Consider the following 21,251-nt stretch of genomic DNA (forward strand, 5'->3'; position numbering starts at 1 on the left):
AACGGCTGTTCATTTTGATCTTAGTTGTAACAACATGGCCAGTGCACGTTCCCCACTCCCTCACCCCAAAAGGATCTTGAACACAGGTATTGTCGCAGCTGTTTTAATTTGGTCTCATGTCCCTTGCCAGCAGGAAACTCCTTATAGAAATCCCAGACCCTCGTCTTTGAGTTTCTCCTTGAGCCAGGGTAGCACTTGGAAGAGGTTGATGTGAAAGTCTCGAGCGTGAGCAGGCACCTGCAGCTGCCGCCTCTGGTCTTTACAGACATCCACTACGCCCCAGCTGATCACGCCAACCTGGAGAGGGCGAGGGGATGCCACGGATCATTTGGTAGAATTCCTTCCTACTCCTAGGAAGCACAACTACTCCGTTGCATATGAGCTGACCTAGAAGAATTAGACTAGGGATCCAGCTCAGTCCTATTCTCTCTAGACCGGACACATGGCCCTAAGCCAGCCAGTTCAAGGAATAGTCCTAAGATGAGGCAGGCTCTCACCCCCCTTTTCCAGCCACGTGCACTGTGCTTTCCTGCTTTGAGCCCCATGCTGACCACTTGGCATCTCCCCACAGGTAGGAAGGGGAAACTCACCTGAATGAAGCGACTCCTCTTGTGAATAATCAGGGGGCCACCAGAGTCACCTACAGGGTAGGAAAAGCTGTAGGGTAAAAAGACTCTTGGGCCTCAGGAACTTGCAGCACAACCAAAGAGCCTTCTCTCACCTCTGCAGGTGTTGGGGTCAGCGTAGGGATTCACCCCTCCAGTGCAGAGGAACCTGGGGGTGACCACCGCAGAGATATCCTTGACTTTGTCATAGCCTGAGGCATATTGAGCATCTCTCTCACAGCTGGCTTTCTGTAGGTGAGGTGGGAGCATGGAGAAGGGTAATGAATAAAGCTGGCTTATGAGCCATTGGGGTCTAGAGGACCTCCTTAGGATCCAACATTCCTCACCTTTTCCCCATTCTTGATGTAGACTTCCTTCCGAACCAGCATCTTCTTCCCCTCCTTGGACAACTCAGACACAAACAGAGCTTTGATATCCTTTGCAGGGAGCAGTTCTTCCACTGAACAAATGGACAGACTGGATCATTTCAGCACTCTCCCTCCCCCTGCATTCTCTCCTTTGCCTTTGTTACTCATCATATGTCCTTCAACCCCTTTCTCTGATCCAGGAACTGGGCAGGGCTCATCTGCTCCTGCAGCTCCCTCTCATGTCCCACTTGTCTCAGAATCTTACCCTTGTGCTACTCTCCCTGAATATGTCTTACTCTGTTGCTGGCAAGTGGTTGACCATGGAAGCCTCAAAGCTTGATTTGTTCCCTCAGTGCAGGGGAGACAGATGGGCCTGTTAAGGAGAAATGGGGAAACTCAGGGATGGCAAACTCTGAGCCTGCCCCAGTCTTCCAGCCGCACCTTCCCAGCCTTTTCTCCTTGGAGATCCAGATGCCTCACCTGAGAGTCTGGCCATACGTTAGCTTCTCCTTGAGCTTGATCAGGGCCACATCATAGTCATAAAATTCAGAAATGCCTTCTGCTTTTTTCCCATTGATGTTGTAGTTGGGGTGAAATAGGACCTCTGCTATCTCCAAGTCCTTCTTGTTCCCTCCTGGGGTGGGAGGAGAGTGGGCACCTCTGGACCACTCACTTTTCTGTGGGCAGCCTCCTGGCTCTGGCCCTGTGTCATCCCTAACTCCAAGTCTTCCCCATCCCTAACTGGTGCAAGGGATGGGGCTGTGTTGAGGACAGGTGGAGTGTGGGATCTTGAGAAAGAGGGAGGTGTTGCCTAGAGGGCATGGCTGGAACTTTCAGGATTGATCGGCTGCATCCTTACCCACGTTGACCTTGATTGAGTGTTTCTGGTCATCTACCGTGAAACAATGTGCCGCTGTCAGCACAAAGTACTCAGACACCACGGCCCCCATACAGTTCTCATGTCCCTTCAAAGGGCGCTGGGAACAGAACAGAGGAGGAAAGCTCAACTTTCATGACCACCACCATCTGATATGAACATTTTGCCCTTCCCCTGCCCCCATTTCACCCTGACCTCACCTCCCACAAGTCCCCACCAGAAAGACACTGTGCTTACAGTGACTGAGATCTTGGCCTGCCACGGTTGCTTGTTGTAGTCATTACCTTTCCTGTGCTCCCAAACCATGCCACACAGACCCAGAGTCCGGGTTTCATCTGCCAAGGAGGGAGAATGTGCTGGAAGCTGGGACACTTCCTTTCCAAATGGCAATAGCCTTTTGGAAAGGGACACCCACGTGTCTGTGGGGAGCAGAGGCCCATAAGGAGGAAAGGAAATGTGGGGGTATTTGTTTCCTTACATTAAGGGCAAGGAACCCCTGTGGTATAGAGCCCCAACTCTTACTAGCTTGCTGTCCCTTGACCTCTCTTGGCCTCAATTTCCACATCTGTAAAACGAGGGACTTCAGAAAGATCTCTGACATCATTCTGAGCTCTGTGATTCTAGATCAGGAAGTAGTCAGTGCCAGAAAACAAGAATAGTGACACTGAGATAGAGAAGGAGGAGTGAGAAAGGACTTCCAGACTGCCAGAGCTTCAGGGGGAGACAGGATGAGTGACTTTGTGGGACTTGGAGAGAGCTGAGTTTCCTGACCATCTCCTGTACTTTTCTGATATCTTCCTACCAAGCATTTGAAAGAAGACATCCTCCAGATTTTCCATGTCCTTGACTTTGAACACGTGTTGCTCTCCATCCTTCTTGGAAGCCAAAGCATTGATGTTCTCTTGGTTCACCAGAGGCCCAACCCCAAACACATAGATGTCTGAGGGAGAAAAGGGGAGAGTGAGGGCCTAGGCCCTGTGGCGGGCGGGGGAGCTGAGAAAGCAGGGTGCTGGGCCTTGGGAGATAAAACTCACCCAGATAATCCTCTCTTGGGTTTTTGCGATCCCTGCCAATGTCCAGCAAGTCACGGATCTCATGAATGACAGGGACTGGGTCACCACCCATGTTGTGCAAGCCTGCAGAAGAGACAGGGACCGTGAAAGGGGGAAGCAAAGAAGGAAGAGAGTCAAGGGAGATAAATTGGCTAGAAGTAGTGACACACATGGCTGGGTAAGCAGGTTGGGGAGGGGATGGAAGTGACAGATCACAGCTCTAAGGAGAAGGGTCCCTCCTTATAAAGGCTCACAGGAAAGATCAACATGGTGGGGGCTCTGAGCAGCACTCAGAACCCCAACAGTGAGTCTAGTGTTACATGTGGAGTTAGGGGCCACACACTGGTAGGAAAGAGTGGGGAGTCTAGGGCAGGAGACAGGTCCCTTCTGACCATCAGTCATAAGGAGGATGACATGGCGGGTGCGGTTCCAGCCTTCAGGGGGAGCGTTCCCTTCCCAGCTCATCATGCTGTATACTGCCTGGAGGGCCTTCCTGGTGTTAGTCCCTGTCTTCAATTTGTGATCTGTGGAAAGGGAAAAGATTATCACCTCACCGGTCTTTTAAGCCATCCTTGAACCCCAGAGGCCTATCAGCAACTGAGATCCCACATCTTTCAACTTGTTAAGTTGATCTTCATGTCACTGACTTCCCTTTGACCACAAAGTGACCCTTTCAGCCCTAACAGGTTCCCACTAAGCGCCATTCCCCCATGACCCTTCTGTCCAACCAAAGGCTACAAAGTGGTCCTCCCTGCTCCTAAATGTGGTCTCATTACACCCTCCCCACAACACCCCTGAACTTTCTGGCCTCTCTGACCCAAAAGTTGACCTGCCATTCCCTTCCCTGACCTCTAACCTTCATAGCTGATTTCATTGAGCTTCTCTGTGACCCAGTCTGCATCACTGCTCCTTTCTTGGGACACTCTGATCAAAACTTTGGGGACCGTGGCATATGTCACTAGACCATATCTTGGCTTCACCCCGTAACTTGCCACCTGTGGGTGAGGGGAGCAAGGGGTCGTGGCATTGAGAGTAGGATACTGTGGGAGAGTTCAGCAGGTTTGCTGGGACAGGGACGGTTATAGTAAGAGACTCAAGGACTAACTGGTTACCCTGAGGTTCATGGAGGAGTCTGGGTTAAAGGTCAAGAAACTGCTTCAAGTAAAAGAGGAGGAGGACAGGATAGGACCTGGAGATTTTCAGAGGGGCTGGGAGCACCAGGGAGCTAGTACTGGCAGGGCTGCGAGGGCCATTGAGGGTCCCCACATGCAAGGGGAGGGGGCTCCACCTTCTCAATGAAGTCTCTGAGACAATTCTTGGCCCTTGTGAAGTTGTGAGCCCCAATGCTGTCTGATCCATCCAGCACCATGTAGATGTTCATGGAGCCTGAGGGGTCCAGGACAATCTTCCTCTTCTGTTGTTCCCCTAGGTGCCACCAGAGAGACTCAGGCTCCAGCACACATGGTCCTCCTGCCCCTTCTCCATTCTGCCCCAATTCCCTGCCCCGCCTCCCCTCTCTGCCTTCAAACCTGGGCTGTGCCCCTCCTCAGCCTCAACTCCTTCTATGGTCTCTGTCAGGGAAGACAGAAAGGCTTCGGCCACCTCTGCAGGGGTGTCATACATAAAGGAGTCTGGGAGAGAGAAAAAATCAGGTCAAATATCTGGGAGGGTCTGGGACACAGTGACCAGAGAGACAGGCAGGGGATGCTGGGTTTCCAGGGTGGGAAGGCTCAAAAGCAAGGAAGTTCTACAGGGAGGTTTAGAAGTGAGGAAAGAGCTGAGTTGTGGTAGGAGGAGAAGACAGTGCCCTGGTGTGGGGACCTGAGGATGGGAGAGCAGGATCTGACCTGAGGGCATGGATCAAGGGTCACCTTGGCATGAAGGTTCCGTTCCACTCCAAGAGCCACCTTCCTGGCATGTTCGCCGCTGGGAGCCACGCAGAGTGAGCCCCCGGCTGCAGTAGTAGGTGACACTGTCTTCGAGGCGGTACTGGCTGCCCACCTTCCTTGTGCCAAGGGGGATGCCTGGATTGGGACAGTACCCCGCTGCAAAGGCATGAGACCCAGAGGGCAAGGTAGAGCATAAGAGCTGTGGTGCCTGTTCCTCAGGCTGCAGCACAGTCAGGGAGAGGGTACTGTTGTCAGGGGAGGGGATGCTTCTCACCTCCATCATCGCAGATGGCTGTTTGCCCATCCCACCGACCATTTTCTTGGCAGGTGCGATTGGCAGAGCCGCGGAGAGTGTAACCATCATAGCAGTGAAAGGAGATCTCGTCACTCAAATTGTAGTAGGCAGCCCGGGGCCAGTACTCCCCATTCTCAAAGTCCTGTGGTCTTGGGCAGCGAATTGCTTTGGGGGAGGGGGGAAAGTAGAAGTTACTGAGAGGGAAGGGCTGCCCTTTAGGGTATCCCTGCTGGTCTCAGGGACCCTGTCACTGAGAAACAGTGTCTTCTCAGTCCCACAGAAGCAGTGTCTACCCTCAACCCCTGGAGAGCCCCTCAACCTATGGGGAGTCCCACTTCTCCTCCCTCCCCATTTCTGAGTGTTCTGCTAACTGCCAGGGCTGCCTGGCACAGGGTGAATGCTTAGTAAAGGTTAGCTCCCTTCCTCCTCCCTCCTTCCCACCACCAGCCCTGGACAGCTCCTACTTGCTCAGCCCAACTTGTCCGCCTGCCTAGTATCAGTACAACTCTAACTGGACCTTGGCTGCCACCTGCTCCGTCCCTCTGCTCGCCCATGCCCACCCTCACTGCCCTCCAACCTCTGCATTCTGCCTTCTTGACAATCTTTTGGTCTTGGGTCTTCAGGGTGCTCCAGGACCCCGTGGATTTGCAGGTGCGAACTTGCATGGGGTACGGGTAGAAGCCAGAGGGGCATTTGTACTCCAGAGCCTGGCCCTCCTTGAGAAGCTGGAAGGAGCCACCTTTGATCTCTACTCCCGTCAGAGAGCAGGAGGCTTGGGGCTCGGCCACAGCTAGTGGCATCACACCCACACCTAAAGGGAAAGGCTGATGAAACCCATGCTCACAAGGCCAAGGAGAGATGTTAGGGGCAGAAGCAGTGGGGACCCTTTCTTACCTCCAAACAAGAGGCCCAGGACCAAGGGTACCAGGCAGAGTTGGGGGCTGAGATTGCTCCCCATGATGATGGAAGAAGGCAGGATTGAAGCTGGGACTGGGGGCAGATGGCCTATCCTGCTTGCGCTGAGTGTCTGCTTGGCTCAGTATCCAAGCTGAAACTCCAGACCTGAGCCTGGTTGCACTCCCTCCCCTGCCCCCAACAACCTCCAGCCTTTTATGCAATGTGTGTTCTGGCACCTGCAGCTCACCCCGCCTGCCCTACCCACATCACTTTCCGGAATGTCCAAGTGGGAGAGCCCCACTGAGCTGCCAGTCAAAGAAATAGAAACTGCACAAGCCCCACCCTTTGCTGCCCAAGTTCCAGGACTCTCCTCTTGAACACCTCCTCTCAGCCCCAGTTCCTCCCCAATAAGTTCAGACTGCCGTTTTAGCGACCAGAAATAAGGCCCCAGCTTGCTCCCCTGTTGACTCTGTTATGGAGCAGAGTCCAGGCACTGTTTGTCCAGCAGGGTCTCTGACCTGCCTTCCTGCAGTTCCTGGAATCATTCTGGCCTTCCCCTCCCCCGAAGCCAACCCCCAGGCAGAGGCACGGACAGATGTGAAAATCACTGACTTTTATTAATTTCATAATTGGAAATTCCACGTGAAAGTGAAAGGAGAGTGAGCCAAGTAAAGTAGAGGGTGGGAGGGGCGCCGGCAGGAGCGCTGGGGATTTCCCAGCTTGAATGTGCTGCTTCAGGATCCTGGAGGCTGGGATTTACTCAGAGCTAGGAGTGAGAAAGGGCCATGGGGTCTGAGGGTGGAAGTTCAGAGGTAGGAGACAGGACAGATGGCAGGTCCTGGCAGGACAGCAAAACGGTTGGTGGCCATGATTAGAGGGGCAAAAAGTTCAGTACGCCCTCCAGGTGCTGCCTCAGCCAGGGCTGCAGGCGGAAGAGATTAATGTGGAAATCTCGTGGCGGTGGGACCCTGCCAGTGGGTGCCCTCTTGCGGGATTTTTTATCATCTCTGCCACAGGGGTTGTAGAGACCCCAGCTCACCAGGCCCACCTGGAAGAAAGAGAGTATGGGGTGGGAGGCTGCCACAGCTCCAGCTCCAAGCCCCAATCTCCCTGGTTCCTTCAAAGTCCTCTCTCGTCCCCCTACAAGACCAAGATCCTGTAACCCCAGTCCTGGGAGCTTCCCCGTTCTCTCCTCACCTGAAAAAACCTGAATCTCCGCTCAAGGAAAACTGCTCCCCCAGATTCTCCTGCCAGAAAGGAGAAACAAAAGACTGTCATCCTGGCTCTCACCCTGCTCCCCTGTCATCAGGGCAGTGCACCAGTGTCCTGGTGTGCATGCTGGCCATGGGACACAGAGAGCCTTCCCCTCAGGAATCAGGCTCTGGGATGGGGGGTAGGTAAGTGGGGCTCACCCTTGCAGGGATTGTCATCCTTTCCAGTCCCACTGCATAGAAACTGGTCTGTCACCACCTCTCTAACATCTGTCAAGTTGGGGAATGTGGTTTTGTCTTGGGAGACGGCGTTGATACAGCTTGTCCACTGCAGTAGGGGTGAAACAGGAGAGAAGGATGGAATGAGAAGGCCCAGGGGACACCTGGAGTCCAGCTAGGCCGGGGGTGGGGGAGGCTGACTCGGGATCAGATGGAGAAAGCAGCCAGAGCTGGAGGAGGAAGAGATATGTTCTGGAAGCTGCCACAGGGGAATCCCATCCCCCACAGCATCCCAGACCTAAGACCCTCACCTCCGTCCCTGTCTTGAGGTTTATGTTCAGTTTGCTCCCATTCAAGGCCACAAAATGAGCAGGAATGCTCTGTTGGTTCAGAAGTTCATGCTCTGCAGTCAAGAAGGGGATGTGGTGCTGGCCTCTTTACTCAGCATCCAGACTCCCAACTTGGGGATGGCAGCACAGACCATGTCATCACCCACAAGCCATGGTCCTAGCTCTTCATGCACCCGAAGCCCCAGCACTCACCATGGTTTTGGCAGGTGCTGCCTGGGGGTCTCCGCAGAGCCAGATTAGCCCCCACCGTGCAGGGAAGGCAGATGGGCCTGGAAAGAAGGGCAAGGGTCATACAGGCCTGTCCTCAGTGACCCCTTTTCCAGAGCTCCTCAGAGCACTGTCCCCTGGAGGGCGCCCTCGCATCCCGGACTCTGGCACCTGGCGTGAGTGGACATCTTCACTTTCTTGGCCAGCTTCACCAGGGCGATGTCATCACCGTAGAACTCTGGGATTCCCTGATTCTTCTTGGCAAAGACATCGAACCCCGAGGAGATCACTGCTTTCTCAATCTGGAAGTCTTTGCCCCACTGGGCATTGGGATCCCCTGGGAACAATATGGCAGATTAGGCTGGGCCAGGGTTCTGAAGGGATCAGATGCTAGGGACAAAGAGTGGCTTGCAGAATCGGGAACCTGGTGTGGTCCCTGTCTTACCCACACTGACCCTCCACAGGGTATGGTTCTCGGCTTGGCGGAAGCAGTGAGCAGCTGTCAGGACCCACTGGTCAGAGATGAGGGCCCCCCGGCAGGTCTCCTGGCTCTTGGGCTGCAGGGGAACAGGTGATCTTCAGGGACTGCTACTTTCACCTCTGAGCCAAGCCCCATCCCTCCTTCCTCATACCTTAATAGTAACATGCCAGGGTGTCCTCTCCTGGGCAGAGGCATTGGCTGACATGTTCCCCACCCCACAGATGGTGTCTGTGAGCTGAGAGACATCTGTGGTTGTGAGGAACAGATGGGGAAGGAGGCAGGTGAGTAGCACTGTGAGCAGGTTCCAAACCTGGACCCCCGGCTGGCTCCTCACTGCCCACCCTGTTCCAGAGAGGGCAAAGCTCACTCACCCAGCATGTGCTCAAAGACCTGGCTCAGAGCCTCTGCGTCCTTCAGAATGAAGGCATGCCTCTCGCCGTCCTTCTTGGACCCCAGCTCATTCAATTCTCTCCAGTCCACATCCAGGTTGCCCACCCCAATGGCATAGATGTCTGGTGGGGAGGAGGAAATCACCAGAATCTCAAGGCTGACGGGCTACTCCACGAAACAGGAGACTGTAATTTGGAGCCCACTGTGTGCTACAAAGGCCTACATGAACTGGACCCCCACCCCCAACTACTATCTGATCTCATTTCCTACCACTTCTTGCCCTTCACTCTCTTCCAGCCACATAGCCTCCTTGAAGTTCCCCAAATTTGCAGGCACACTTCCACCTCAGGCCCTTTGCATGAGCTGCACCTCTGCCTGGTTCACTCCTCCCCAAGACTTCCCACATGGCTCACTTTCTTAACTTTTTAAGTCTTGACTCAAATGTCACCATCTCAGCAAGGACTTCCCTGGCCTCCTTGTCTAAAACTGCAGTGCCCCAGACATTTCCATTCCCTCCCTGCTTCGTTTTATACCTTAGCACGTGTCACTCTCTACTGTGCCACATGGTTTCCTTGTTTATCTTGTTTAATGACTATAATGGGTTGAACTGTGTCCCCCAAAAGGATATGTTCAAGTCCTAACATCCGGTACCTGTGAATGTGACCTTATTTGGAAATAGGATCTTTTCAGATGTAATAAAGTTAAGATGAGGTCATACTGGATTAGGGTGGGCCCTAATCTGATGCTTGGTGTCCTTATAAGGAGAGGGGAATTTGGACACAGACACACAGAGAGACCATGTGATGACACAGAGATACACTCAGGCAAGAAGGTGATGTGAAGACAGAGGCAGAGATTGAGTTATCCTGCTACAAGCCAAGGCAAGCCTGGGACCACCAGAGGCTGGAAGAAGCAAGGAAGGATTCTTCTCCAGAGGCTCCAGAGGGAGCAGCACCCTGCTGATACTTTGATTTGGGACTTCTGGCCTCCTAAACATGAGAGAATACATTTCTGTTGTTTTAAGCCACCCACGTTTGTAGAATTTGTTGCAGCAGCCCTACAAAACTAATACATTGCCCCTGCCAGAAGGACATCCCCACACAAGGAGGCATTTTTGTCTGTTCTGTTCACAGCCACAGCCTTAGAACGGTGCCTGGACCAGGAGAGGCTCAGTAAGTACTTTAAATGACTAAATGAATAAAAAGAACTCATGAATGTAGCATGGAGGCCAAACTTCAGATCTGGTCCTTCTCTGTAAAGTGTAAGCTCTGGGGAGGGGCCTGGAGCCATCTCTTCTCACTGGAGAACCTGGGCCCACACAACCGTCCATGCGCAGCCTCCGAGCTAGCATGGGTGCCCACAGAGTCTGGTCTTCTCCCACCCTTAGTACTCCTCATGGCCTTTTTTTTGCTCCCAGAGGGCCCTGTGTTGTGTGTAAGGAGCGAGATGCTCAGACAGACTGAGAGACAAGTCTTCCCTCAGGAAGCAATCGAGCACCGGCCCGGGCAGAAGCAGTTATGGAGGGAGCAGGACAATTATCCTGCCCCGCGTGTTTTCTTTGACTCTTTCCATTTACTTCCTGCTTCTTTTTACTAAAGCGTTTTAAGCATTTCACCCCAGCCCAGTGATGCTAAGGAGTTAGGGAGTAGAATTTGGATTTTGCCTTCCTCAGACCAGAGTTTTAAAGAGGAATCTGCTTACTCCTGAGGGGCAGGCGGGGTGGGGCTGCTTGAACGGAGGAAAGAAGATCCAGGGGGAAAGGGAAAGTTGGGGCTGAAAACCAACTGCCCCCTCTTAATCTGGAGCACTTATCTCTGAATGTCTTTTCTGGTCAAAGGTCAGCGCAATTTGTGTTTAGTCTGAACCTGAGGAATCATTCTGTTAGAGGTGCAACTGCCAAAGCCTTAGTTAGTTATCTGTACCGCTGGAAGAGGAAATGCCAGGGCCAGTCCCTACAAGGAAGCCAGGCCTTTGTCTGCCCAGAGAGGTTTGTGGAACATAAGATGGTGGATAACGACGATCACGATGATGATGATGGCGGCCGCTAACATGCACTGTGTTTCTCTGAGCATCTCGGCCTATGAGGTAGATCCTAGCACTCTTCCCCTCTTACAAAGGAAGAAGCTGCCCACAGCCACAGCCGATTGAAGATGAAACCAAGGTTGAAAGGATGGGCGTGGAGCCGGCCACGTGGCCGAGCAGTTAAGTTCGCGCACTCCGCTTTGGTGGCCAGGGTTTCACCAGTGCGGATCCTGGGCATGGACATGGCACTGCTCATCAAGCCATGCTGAAGTGGCGTCCCACAATGCTACAACTAGAAGGACCCACAACTAAAAATATACACCTATATACCAAGGAGCTTTGGGAGAAAGAGGAAAAAATAAAATCTTAAAGAAAAAAATAAAGAAAGAAACCATGGGCAGTTTGTCTCCTGACTCTTCCATGTGACACTTGGCTGCCTTTATAGAGAACAACACGGCTTGGCGTCTCGCTAGAAATAAAGCCAAGATGCTGGAACCCCTGACTGTAGGCCTCGTGCTCCCGACAGGGACAGCACAGATCGGGGGCGAGGGCGGAGGCTCACCCAGATAGTCATTCCTCTTCTGCTTGATGTTCAAGAGCTCTTTGATATTGTCCACAGCCAGCTTGGGAGAGCCACCCATGTTGGACTTTCCTAGAACAGGGAAGGAAAATAATTGTTTGTCTGGGTGGACATATCAGACTTCTCCACAGCTCTGGAGGAGTAGGAAGGCATTCATCCTGGGAACCTCAACACTTACTGCAAGAGTTTCAAGTCATTTACTGAAATTCTCTACATTCCAGGCACTGGGCCAGGAGGTTCATATACTTTATCTCATTTAGTCCTCATGACATCTCAGGAAGTGTTGACTTCTGGAGGAGCTATGTAATTTGGCCAAAATCAAAAGATAAATGACAGAGCCCAGGTCCACTGCACAGTCCGCCCTTACATCCGTGCACCTGACATCCCTGCTCCAGAGCCACGCATCACTCTAGGTGACCTCCCAGGTAACAATAACTAACATTTATTATCACAAAGCACTTCTACACAAACTACTTAAATTGCTGTCCATAAAAATTGTGTAAGGAGGGGGGCCAGCCCCATGGCTGAGTGGTTAAGTTTGCACGCTCTGCTGTGGCAGCCCAGGGTTTCGCTGGTTGAGATCCTGGGCGCGGACACGGCAGCACTCGTCAGGCCATGCTGAGGCGGCATCTCACATGCCACAACTAGAAGGACCCACAACTAAAATATACAACTATGTACTGGGGGGATTTGGGGAGGAAAAACAGAAAAAAAAAAAAAAAGAAGATTGGCAACAGTTGTTAGCTCAGGTGCCAATCTTTAAAAAAAAAAATTGTGTAAGGAAAGAAAAGAAGCTATCATTAGCATCGTTATTGTGGTTGTCATTACCTTCAGCATCATCAACACTATTTCTACTTTATAAATGTCAGAGGGAGAACTAGAACACAGGTCTTCTCACCCCATATTGGTGGTCCTTCCACTACGCCGGACTCACTCACAGTGAGGATGATACCCACCATCTGTCAGAAGGATGACAGCATGTCGGATTTCCTGCCAGGCCACTGTGTTCATACCCAGGCGTTGCATTTGGTTATTCATCATGATATAGACACTATTTAGGGCCTCATAGGTGTTGGTCCCAGTTCCATTTTCATGATCTGGAATTTGCAAAGAGGAAGGACTCTCTTAGAAACTTCCCACCTAAATGCAAACTGGTGCAGCCACTATGGAAAACAGTATGGAGATTTCTCAAAAAATTAAAAATAGAACTAACATACCACCCAGCTATCCTACTACTGGATATTTATTCCGAAGAACATGAAATCAATAATACAAAGAGACTTATGCACCGTATGTTCATTGCAGCATTATTCACAATAACCAAGACATGGAAGCAACCCAAGTGCCCGTCAACTGAGGAAGATGCAATATATATATATATACAATGGAATATTACTCAGTGACAAAAAAAAATAGACAAAATCATCCCATTTCCAACAACACGGGTAGATCTTGAGGGTATTATGTTAAGCGAAATAAGCCAGACAGAGAAAGACAAACACCATATGATTTCTCTCATATATGAAATATAAACAAAGACATGGATAAAGAGAAGAGATTAGTGGTTACCATAGGGGAAGGGGTTGAGGAGTGGGTGAAAGGGGTAAAGGGGCACATATATATGGTGACAGATAAAAGCTAGACTATTGGTGGTAAGCACTATGCAGTCTATATAGAAACTGATATATAAAAATGTACACCTGAAATTACACAATGTTATAAACCAATATGACCTCGGTAAAATAAAAAAAGAAAAAGAAACTTTCCACCTACCACCTGGGAGAAGAGAATCACTCTATTCCCCCAACCATTGGAAATGCATTTATCAACAAGTTTGACAAACTCAGACCTTTGATATCCAGATAGAGATTTGGCATCACTGCCTGTTCAAACATTAAAAGCCTTTTCCCTTAAAAATTGTCATTGCGTAACCCCAATCCAAGGCCACTCTAAAGTCCCAAGATTCAAAGATGGGGTTTCCAAAGAACTTGGATTAGCCATCTGCTACCTACCCCCCAGGCAGTTTTATAATGACAGGGGCAGATAAGGGGTTGAGCCATGAAAACCAGATCACGTGGTTCTGGCATTAGAAAGGAGCCAAAGACCTGTGAGAGGCATTTGGGCATGGAGCACATTGGAGTAAGCTGGGAGTTGGTGGGAGCTGGGACTCCCTCAACATGAACCTGGACTTGGAAGCCACCCTCGCCTGAGGAACAAGCACCCCAGAGCCCTGAGACTTGAATGCCACCAAGAGGCCTCTGTCTCTCCCCGACTTGTCCAGAATCTGTCTGCAGGCACCAAGAGCTCATCCCTTCCCTCTCCCATTACGTTCATTTGATGACTCCCATACCTTTGTAGTGGATGTTGTCCAGACTGTTGATCACTTCCATCACATCCCGGGAGTTGTGGTGCAGAACAGACATGACGATTCGGGGCCTTGATGCAAAGGTGATAATGGCGACGCTAACATTGATCTCAAAGCTGAAGATCTGTAAAGGGCAAGTGAGAGGCAGTCTAAGGGGCCCTGAAACCAAAGGGGAGATGGTAAGAAAGCAAGCAAAGGGCCCTGGAGGAGGCAGAGAGCCTGGCTGAGACTGACAGAGGCAAGGTCCAGGGTAGACTCTTATTAGGAAACTGCTGCTTGGAAGAAGCCAGGAAACTGACATTCTCTTGGCTAGGTTTGCTCCTCATTTAATCCTCACATCGATTCTATTTTATAGATGAGGAAATTGAGGCTTGTTACCTTGCCCCAGATCACACCACTGGTAAGAGGTGGAGGTAGAATTTGAACTTGTCAGCACAACTTCTGGAACTGTTGCCCTCTGCAACCTCACAGCTTAGTGAGTTGCTTAACTTCAAGTCCTAAGAGGGGCCTGAAGGAGCCCAAAAGCTTTCTTCTTTAGAATGTAGTTGGGAGGAAAAACATATATCTACATAAACTATTGTGAAAATCATAATTACCAAGGAAAGCATCGACAAAGAATCTAAACGCGTGACTTCCAAACTCTTCTGTTCATGCATCCCTTCAGTAAAAACATTTTTAGTACATACCCCAATATAGGTATACACATTTATAAAGCATACTCATATTTATAACATGTATCACTATTCAAATATATTATACACATTTTTAAAAATACACAAAATACTGAAAATTTGAAAAGAAACTATTAAATATGGTTATTAATTTAATTTAAATTTAAATTATGCAACAAGAATACCAGTGTCTTTCTGCCTTACTCCAGTGGATTATTTTGTGTACCCCTCTGTGGAGACCACTGTTCTAGAAGATGAATTCCTGGAAAGCAGGATTTCAGTTATGTTCATCTTTGGTGCCCCCCCAGCACCCAGCACCCAGCACCCAGTACAATGCCTGACATAGAGCAGGTGCCCCAACAGTGTTTGTGGAATGAAAAATATGATCCTATAAATTGAATCCATGACTCCTGCATGGCATGCATACAATCTGGGGTGACTTCTTGGACGAGGTGGGCTTTAAGTGAGATTCTGAGGAAGAGAAGGAGACAGAGAGAGACAGTGGGTGCAGCAAGGCCTCCTCTGACGTAGGCTCCTATTCCCTGACCCTGTCCACCATGAGGATGGCGCTGTTCTTGAAGATGCCAAAATCTTTTTCCGACACACTCTGAGAGGCATCCAGGAGCAGGTAGAGGTTCAGGTGACCCGAGCGCTGGATTTGGATCTTGCGGCCCACATTTTCTGGGAGAAATGTGGAAGGAGAAGATTCAGATCTCCACCTTCGACCTGCTCTCTTGCCAGAGGGGTCAGGCCTCCCTGCCTCCCTTCTGGTCAGCTCAGCCCCACTGAGCCCACCTGAGGCTCCCTGCTCCGGCCCGGGCCCAGCACCCTGCTGCCCTCTCCTCAAGCACTCACCCTTCTTCTTCTGGGTGGGATTGGTAGCTCCAAGCAGGTGGGACAAGGAAGTACCCAGGGCGGGGGCCACGTCCTCAGGAAAGTCGTAAGAGTAGGGCTCTGGGGGAAGAGCCACTGGGGTCAGGCAGGGCCAAGGGTAGGGTGCCCAGGAGTCTCAGGAGGGTCAGGGTGGCTACTCACGGCGGCAGATGGGCTCTGTCCCACTCCAGACCCCATCATCCTGGCACTCCCGTTCCGAAGACCCGGTCAGCACCAGATTCGATGAGCAGCGGTACCTGACCTTGTCCCCAAGGTCGAAGCAGGACCCTGTCCGCACCACACCTACTGAAATGCCCGGGTTGGGGCAGTAACCAGCTGTGAGTGAACGAAGGAAGATGGAGGTGAGCAAGGACTCACCTGCTCAGGCCCTGCTCACCCGCCCTCTCCCTCCAGGATCCTCCTCCTCTCCAGACCCTCAGAGCCTCTGTGAGCCTCTTGGCCTCCCCTTTGGGAGACACTACAACTGTGCTTCTCAGAGGTGTGGATGGAAGACCTGAAGTAGGGCAAAATGTTTAGAATCCAGTGGCCTCAGTTGCCAACTAATGCATCCCAATCCCAGCTTTGGGATTCAGCCTGCACACATCCCAGAGCCCCAGGAAGACACTGGCTGGGGAGGCCCACACCGCCACAGAGAATATTTGCACTTCACGAACCACAATGAGTCATCACTACACGCGGACGAGAATGGCTAAAACTAAAAAAATGGGTAATTCCAAGCGTCAGAGAGGATGCAGGGCAACCGGAACTCCATTGCATTGCTGGTCTGTGAACAGCAAACAGTGAAACTGTTTGCCAGCATCTGCTAAAACCAAACATCCACCAACCTGTGACCCAATAATTCCACTCTTAGACACTATGCTCAAGAGAAACATGTGCGTACATGCACCAAAAAGTCACATACAAGACCGTTCATGGAGCTTTACTCAGAATAGCCAAAAACTGGAAATCATCCGAATGCCCATTAACAGGGAAATGCACAAATAAATTGTAATATATTCACATAATGGAACTACACAGCAGCAAAAATAACCAAACTGCTGATACGCAGGACAACATGAATAGATCTCACAGGCAGAATGTTGCATAAAGGGAGCCAGATGCAAAAGAGCACATTCTGTGTGATTCCATTTGTATGAAGTGTGAGAACAGGCTAAGCTAATCTAAGGAGACGGAAGTCAGAAGCATGGTTCCCTTGTGGGAGGAAACAGGAGGGAGCCTCCTGTGATGTTGGACATGTTCTCTGTCTTGGCTGGTGATTGCACAGGTGGATACATGTGTAAAAATTTACCGAGCTGAATACTTAAGATTTGTCCCCTTTACTGTAGGTAGATTATATCTCAACTTTCAAATAAATTATATTTATGCTTGAATAAATGGCTATCTGGCAAAGAGTGAAAGGCATGAGTTGGGAGTGGATGGCTGGCCTCCGGGTGAGGGTATGGTCCTGCCATCTTGTGGACTCTGTGTCTTCTGTATTATATGCTCAGAACTGTGATCCAGGAAGCTCCCAAAAACCCACAGGCAAGTGTGGCTCCAGGGAATCCCTGGGAGCCCTGCTTCTATCAAGCAGAGCCCATCACCATTCTCAGGGGCAGTAATCACCATGACACAAGTATATGTAGGAGCTGGCCCATTAGCACAGCAATTAAGTTCACACGTTTCACTTCCGAGGCCTGGGATTCGCTGGCTCGGATCCTGGGTGCAGACCCACACACAGCTTGTCAAGCCATGCTGTGGCAGGTGTCCCACATGTAAAGTGGAGTAAGATGGGAGTGGATGTTAGCTCAGGGCCAGTCTTCCTCAGCAAAAAGAGGAGGATTGGCAGCAGATGTTAGTTCAGGGCTAATCTTCCTCAAAAAAAAAAAAAAAGAAAATGGGGCCAGCCCAGTGGCGTAGTGGTTAAGTTTGCTCTCTGCTTTGGCGGCCCGGGGTATGAGGGTTTGGATCCTGGGCACTGACCTACACACTGCTCATCAAGCCATGCTGTGGAGGTGTCCCATATATAAAACAGAGGAAGATTAGCACAGATGTTAGCTCAGGGCCAATCTTCCTCACCAAAATAAATAAATAAATAATAAACATTTGGAAAAAAAGTTAAAAAAGAAGTGGAGCTTATCAGATTCCAGAGGCTGTTCTAGATGCTTAGTAATATCAGCTCACTTAATCCACACAGCAACACCATGCAGCTGGCGCTCATTATCCTCATGTTACAGATGTGAAAATTGAGGCATCTCGAGGTTAAATAACCCGCCCAAAAGCTGTCAAAATCTGAGCCGGCTGGGAACCCAAACTGGTTCCAGAGGCAAGGCACCTCAGCACAAAGCTCAATTCCCCCTCAGCGTAAAGTCCCTGCAATGGCCCATGGGACCCAAATACCAATCCTGCTTTGAGGCACTTGGGAAAGCTGGACAGAGCACGTGGAGCCTTTATGTTGGATCCGAAGCTTAGCACCAACTGTCTCGGGCCGGGCTCCCCGCAGCCCAGTGATGTGTGACCTATAGGCCTCAATTTACCAAAATCCAAGAATATTATCTTGGCACCAGAAACCTCAGGCTCCTGTTCCCACAGAGGCTCCCCGGGCGCATATCTGGCTCCAAGGTTCCTGGAAAACCCCAGGCCCCATGCAGCCCTCGGTCAGGGCACTCACCACCGTTGTCGCAAACGGCTGTCTCCCCATCCCACATGCCATTGGGGCGACACTGCCGCACAGGTGAGCCCCGCAGCGTGAAACCATCCTCACACTCGAAGCTCAGGTTGCCGCCCACAGGATATGACCCCAGCCGTGGGGTGTACATGCCATTCTCAAAGGTAACAGGGGCTGGACAGCGAACGGCTGGAGGAAGAGAAGGGGATGAGAATTTGGGATGGATGGATAACATCTGGGCTGGGCATCAAGTGGGTGATGTCCAGCTTGGATGCATTAGAACAGCCAACCGGTTGTCAAACATACGAGGTTGATGCACGTGGAATTGCTGCTTTTGGCAATTGGTTGGATAGCAGCAATTTCACATGGTTCAACCTAATTGATTGATAAATAGACACTTCTCTCAGCACCCGGAGGGTCATGGCCACCCCAGCCCCTCCCCTGGGGTCCTCAGATATCCCATGAGTAAGTAAGGAAAGGGGTAACCCCTGGCACAACAGGAGACTCCAGGAGCATTCAGAGTCCTTTCTGAATGGTCAGTATGCTGCAGTCAACTGTTAAGCATTTTAAAAATCATCTCTGGCTTTAGTACCTACAACGTCCATCAAAGCCTGCCTCCAATGCCTTGCTATGGGCAATTGACGTTTGCCCACTATTTTGCAAAGCCCCACGGAAAAGCAGCTTTACCATCCCTCCCACACTATCCAGTCAGGGTAAGCCCAACCCCGAGCAACTCCTAAATAGAAGTTGTGGGGTGGCCCCTGGCGAGGCACCCTGAGCAAGGCCTGCAGGGAGCCTCACGTTTGCAGACCGCCTTTGTCTGCCGGGTGGATCTTGGAGTCTGCCACTGTCCGTTGCTCTTGCACAGCCGTGTTGCTGCTGGGTATGCATAACGGCCCAGGGGGCAGGAGTAGGTGAGGACACTCCCAGGGGCCCAGCCGTTGCTGAGGGTGAAAGAGCCACCAGAGATATTCACATTCTGAGGACAGGAGGGAGTGGCGGCAGCCAAGCCTGTGGGCACAGGGACATGACAGAGAAATGGAGAAAAGACGGAAGGCACAGATGAGAAAAGGAAAGCAAAAAGACTGTGTGGGAACTCAAGCTGGGTAGCACCAGCCTCGCCCACAGGACCCTAACACCCCCCCTCCCCTGCTCCTACCTGGGTACAGGGCCAGCAGGGAAAGAAAAGCCATCAGTGGGTCCATGGTGTCCACCATAGGGGCAGGGAGAGGCAGAGAGCCGGGCAGAGGGAAAAGGTCATCTGATTTCCCGAAAACCAGAGCTGGCTCAGCAGCTGCTTCATTTGCTGCCAGAGAAAGAAAACCAGGGAGTGGCAAAAAGGGTGTTCTCTTGTTAGGAAAAAAACGAATCAGGGATTAAGGACTGAGCTGAGGGGTGAAATCTTTGCCCTGTCTCCCCAATCCCAGTATATCAACAGAGTCAATTGATCTCCACCACAGGCTCTGCATACTGCTCCCAAACGCCACCCCCAACACACAGGTGCACACAAATGCGCACACATGCTCTTGCACAAATAGTCTAAACCACACAAACCCACAAACCATCCAAGATATTGCAAAACATTTTATTTAAGTAAAGTTTCAGTTTTCTTTTGGGTTTTGCCAAGTGGATTTTAGTTCCTGAGACGCTGGGACAGTATTGTCTTCTTGAACATAAACCTCTAAGGAATTGAGACTAATTTTCTTAGAAATTCTTGATACAGAGGAGGATTCACAAACTTTTTCCCTGTAACTCTTACCCAGAGAGAATCTAGGGACAAAATGAAATCAATATTTAGTTTAGGAGACCGAAAAAAATGTTTAGAACATTTTTACGGAAAGTCCAATAGATAAAATTCCCAACTTATAAAATAAATAAATTTGGGATTGGTGACTCAAAGAGTTTGGGATGTGCCTTTAAATTACAACCTGCGGGGCTGGCCCGGTGGTGCAGCGGTTAAGTGTGCACGTTCTGCTTCGGTGGCCCGGGGTTCGCCGGTTCGGATCCCGGGTGCAGACATGGCACTGCTTGGCAAGCCATGCTGTGGTAGGCGTCCCACATGTAAAGTAGAGGAAGATGGGCATGGATGTTAGCTCAGGGCCAGTCTTCCTCAGAAAAAGAGGAGGTTTGGCAGCAGTGTTAGCTCAGGGTTAATCTTCCTCAAAAAAAAAAAAAAAAACAGAAATTACAACCTGCATTTGTACAAAATGCAAGAAACAAAGAAACTCTAAGCTTGGGTGTTAGCCTCCCCATCCCACAGAAGTCTCTTTAATACTTTGTCAAACAATGTGGAATATAAATAAATAAGATCAATCAAAAATTAAGATGAAACCCGGGTCAGCCTCATGGCCTAGTGGTTAAGCTCAGCGTGCTCCACTTTGGTGGTGCAGGTTCACTTTCCGGACATACACCACTCATTGGCAGCCATGCTGTGGCAGCGACCCACATACAAAACAGAGGAAGACTGGCACAGATGTTAGCTCAGGGCTAATCTTCCTAGCAAAAAAAAAAACAAAAAGAGAGAGAGAATGAATCATCTCTGAAGTGATCATTTAAGTTTGTTAAAAACTCTTTTGATTTACAGATAACTTCTCTGAAACTCAAGTGCAAAATGTGGGACTCACATGGGGCAGGGCTGACTAAATGCAGGAAGACCACGATACCCTTGGTATTGGGGTCCCAAAGCTGCTGCTGTGGCAGAGCTGCTGGTCCCTCCCCTGCACCCATTATCTATAATAAGATACTGCTCCTTCTGCAGTAAGAGATGTTTAGCAGGACACACAGTCACCCAGCTAAAGACTACATTTCCCAGCTTCCCTTGCAGCTAGTGGTCAGATGACAGGGTTCTGGCCAATAAGAGTAGAACTGATGTGAGCAACTTCTAAGTTATGCCCCTCAAATAAAAGGGTAGTATGCCTTCCCCTTTCTGTGGGCTGGAATATAAATCTGATGGTGATTTGAGAGCAATAGCTTGGGGATGACAGGGCAAGCAGATGGAGAAGCCTGGGTTCCTGACACTGTGTTCATGTCATACCATCCCTGCCCACCTACTCAGATTTTACAAAAGAGAATTAAACTACCTTCAGTGTGGTGGGTATTAGGGATGTTCACAAATATGCTGGCTTTGTCTCCTTTCGGTCACATAGTAGGATTGAACTTCCCCATCCGCTTGCTTTGGCCAATGAAACGTGAGTATAAGTGATGTGTATCACTTTTGGCTGGAAGCTTTATGAG

At 50.4% G+C, this 21,251-nt stretch overlaps 2 protein-coding genes across 3 annotated transcripts; both read right to left on the bottom strand.

The window, feature by feature from the left end:
* Nucleotides 1-87: 87 nt before the first annotated feature.
* Nucleotides 88-6,178, bottom strand: CFB (complement factor B). 2 transcript variants are annotated; one of them, XM_046639224.1, is made up of 18 exons: nucleotides 5,981-6,178; nucleotides 5,664-5,897; nucleotides 5,066-5,251; nucleotides 4,774-4,926; nucleotides 4,432-4,533; nucleotides 4,191-4,327; nucleotides 3,759-3,897; nucleotides 3,295-3,426; nucleotides 2,885-2,986; nucleotides 2,653-2,790; nucleotides 2,088-2,185; nucleotides 1,833-1,950; nucleotides 1,454-1,607; nucleotides 1,270-1,346; nucleotides 953-1,065; nucleotides 722-854; nucleotides 591-640; nucleotides 88-297 (listed from the first exon to the last, which is right to left on the bottom strand). In XM_046639224.1, exons 1-18 carry the CDS (start codon nucleotides 6,042-6,044, stop codon nucleotides 142-144), a joined length of 2,286 nt encoding a protein of 761 aa, XP_046495180.1. In that variant the 5' UTR covers nucleotides 6,045-6,178; the 3' UTR covers nucleotides 88-141. The 2 variants fall into 2 exon arrangements, with proteins under 2 accessions (XP_046495180.1, XP_046495179.1); XM_046639223.1 differs by having other exon boundaries at nucleotides 4,774-4,947; nucleotides 5,981-6,176.
* A 403-nt stretch (nucleotides 6,179-6,581) lies between these two features.
* Nucleotides 6,582-19,447, bottom strand: C2 (complement C2). The gene is made up of 18 exons (XM_046641345.1): nucleotides 19,177-19,447; nucleotides 18,819-19,028; nucleotides 18,021-18,206; nucleotides 15,515-15,688; nucleotides 15,335-15,433; nucleotides 15,027-15,160; nucleotides 13,794-13,932; nucleotides 12,400-12,540; nucleotides 11,426-11,515; nucleotides 8,823-8,963; nucleotides 8,603-8,697; nucleotides 8,416-8,527; nucleotides 8,142-8,307; nucleotides 7,956-8,032; nucleotides 7,725-7,816; nucleotides 7,396-7,522; nucleotides 7,181-7,230; nucleotides 6,582-7,031 (listed from the first exon to the last, which is right to left on the bottom strand). Exons 1-18 carry the CDS (start codon nucleotides 19,232-19,234, stop codon nucleotides 6,855-6,857), a joined length of 2,268 nt encoding a protein of 755 aa, XP_046497301.1. The 5' UTR covers nucleotides 19,235-19,447; the 3' UTR covers nucleotides 6,582-6,854.
* Between the last annotated feature and the right edge of the window lie 1,804 nt (nucleotides 19,448-21,251).

This window comes from Equus quagga, chromosome 15, assembly GCF_021613505.1.
Source record: "Equus quagga isolate Etosha38 chromosome 15, UCLA_HA_Equagga_1.0, whole genome shotgun sequence".
Taxonomy (NCBI): Eukaryota; Metazoa; Chordata; class Mammalia; order Perissodactyla; family Equidae; genus Equus; species Equus quagga.

Bases quoted from the DNA above. Each gene is read 5' to 3' on its own strand.
- CFB (XM_046639223.1), bottom strand. From the start codon at position 6,044: ATGGGGAGCAATCTCAGCCCCCAACTCTGCCTGGTACCCTTGGTCCTG. The intron at 5,898-5,980 runs GTAAGAAAGGGT...CTTTCCCTTTAG, and splicing joins CCTGGGCCTCTTGTTTGGAG to GTGTGGGTGTGATGCCACTA. The intron at 1,347-1,453 runs GTGAGGCATCTG...TCTCCTTAACAG, and splicing joins ACGTATGGCCAGACTCTCAG to GCCCATCTGTCTCCCCTGCA.
- C2 (XM_046641345.1), bottom strand. From the start codon at position 19,234: ATGGTGGACACCATGGACCCACTGATGGCTTTTCTTTCCCTGCTGGCC. The intron at 8,528-8,602 runs GTATGAGGAAGG...GTTCCCCTGCAG, and splicing joins CCTGGCATGTTACTATTAAG to CCCAAGAGCCAGGAGACCTG. The intron at 8,308-8,415 runs GTAAGACAGGGA...TATTGTTCCCAG, and splicing joins CCTGTGGAGGGTCAGTGTGG to GGGATCCCAATGCCCAGTGG.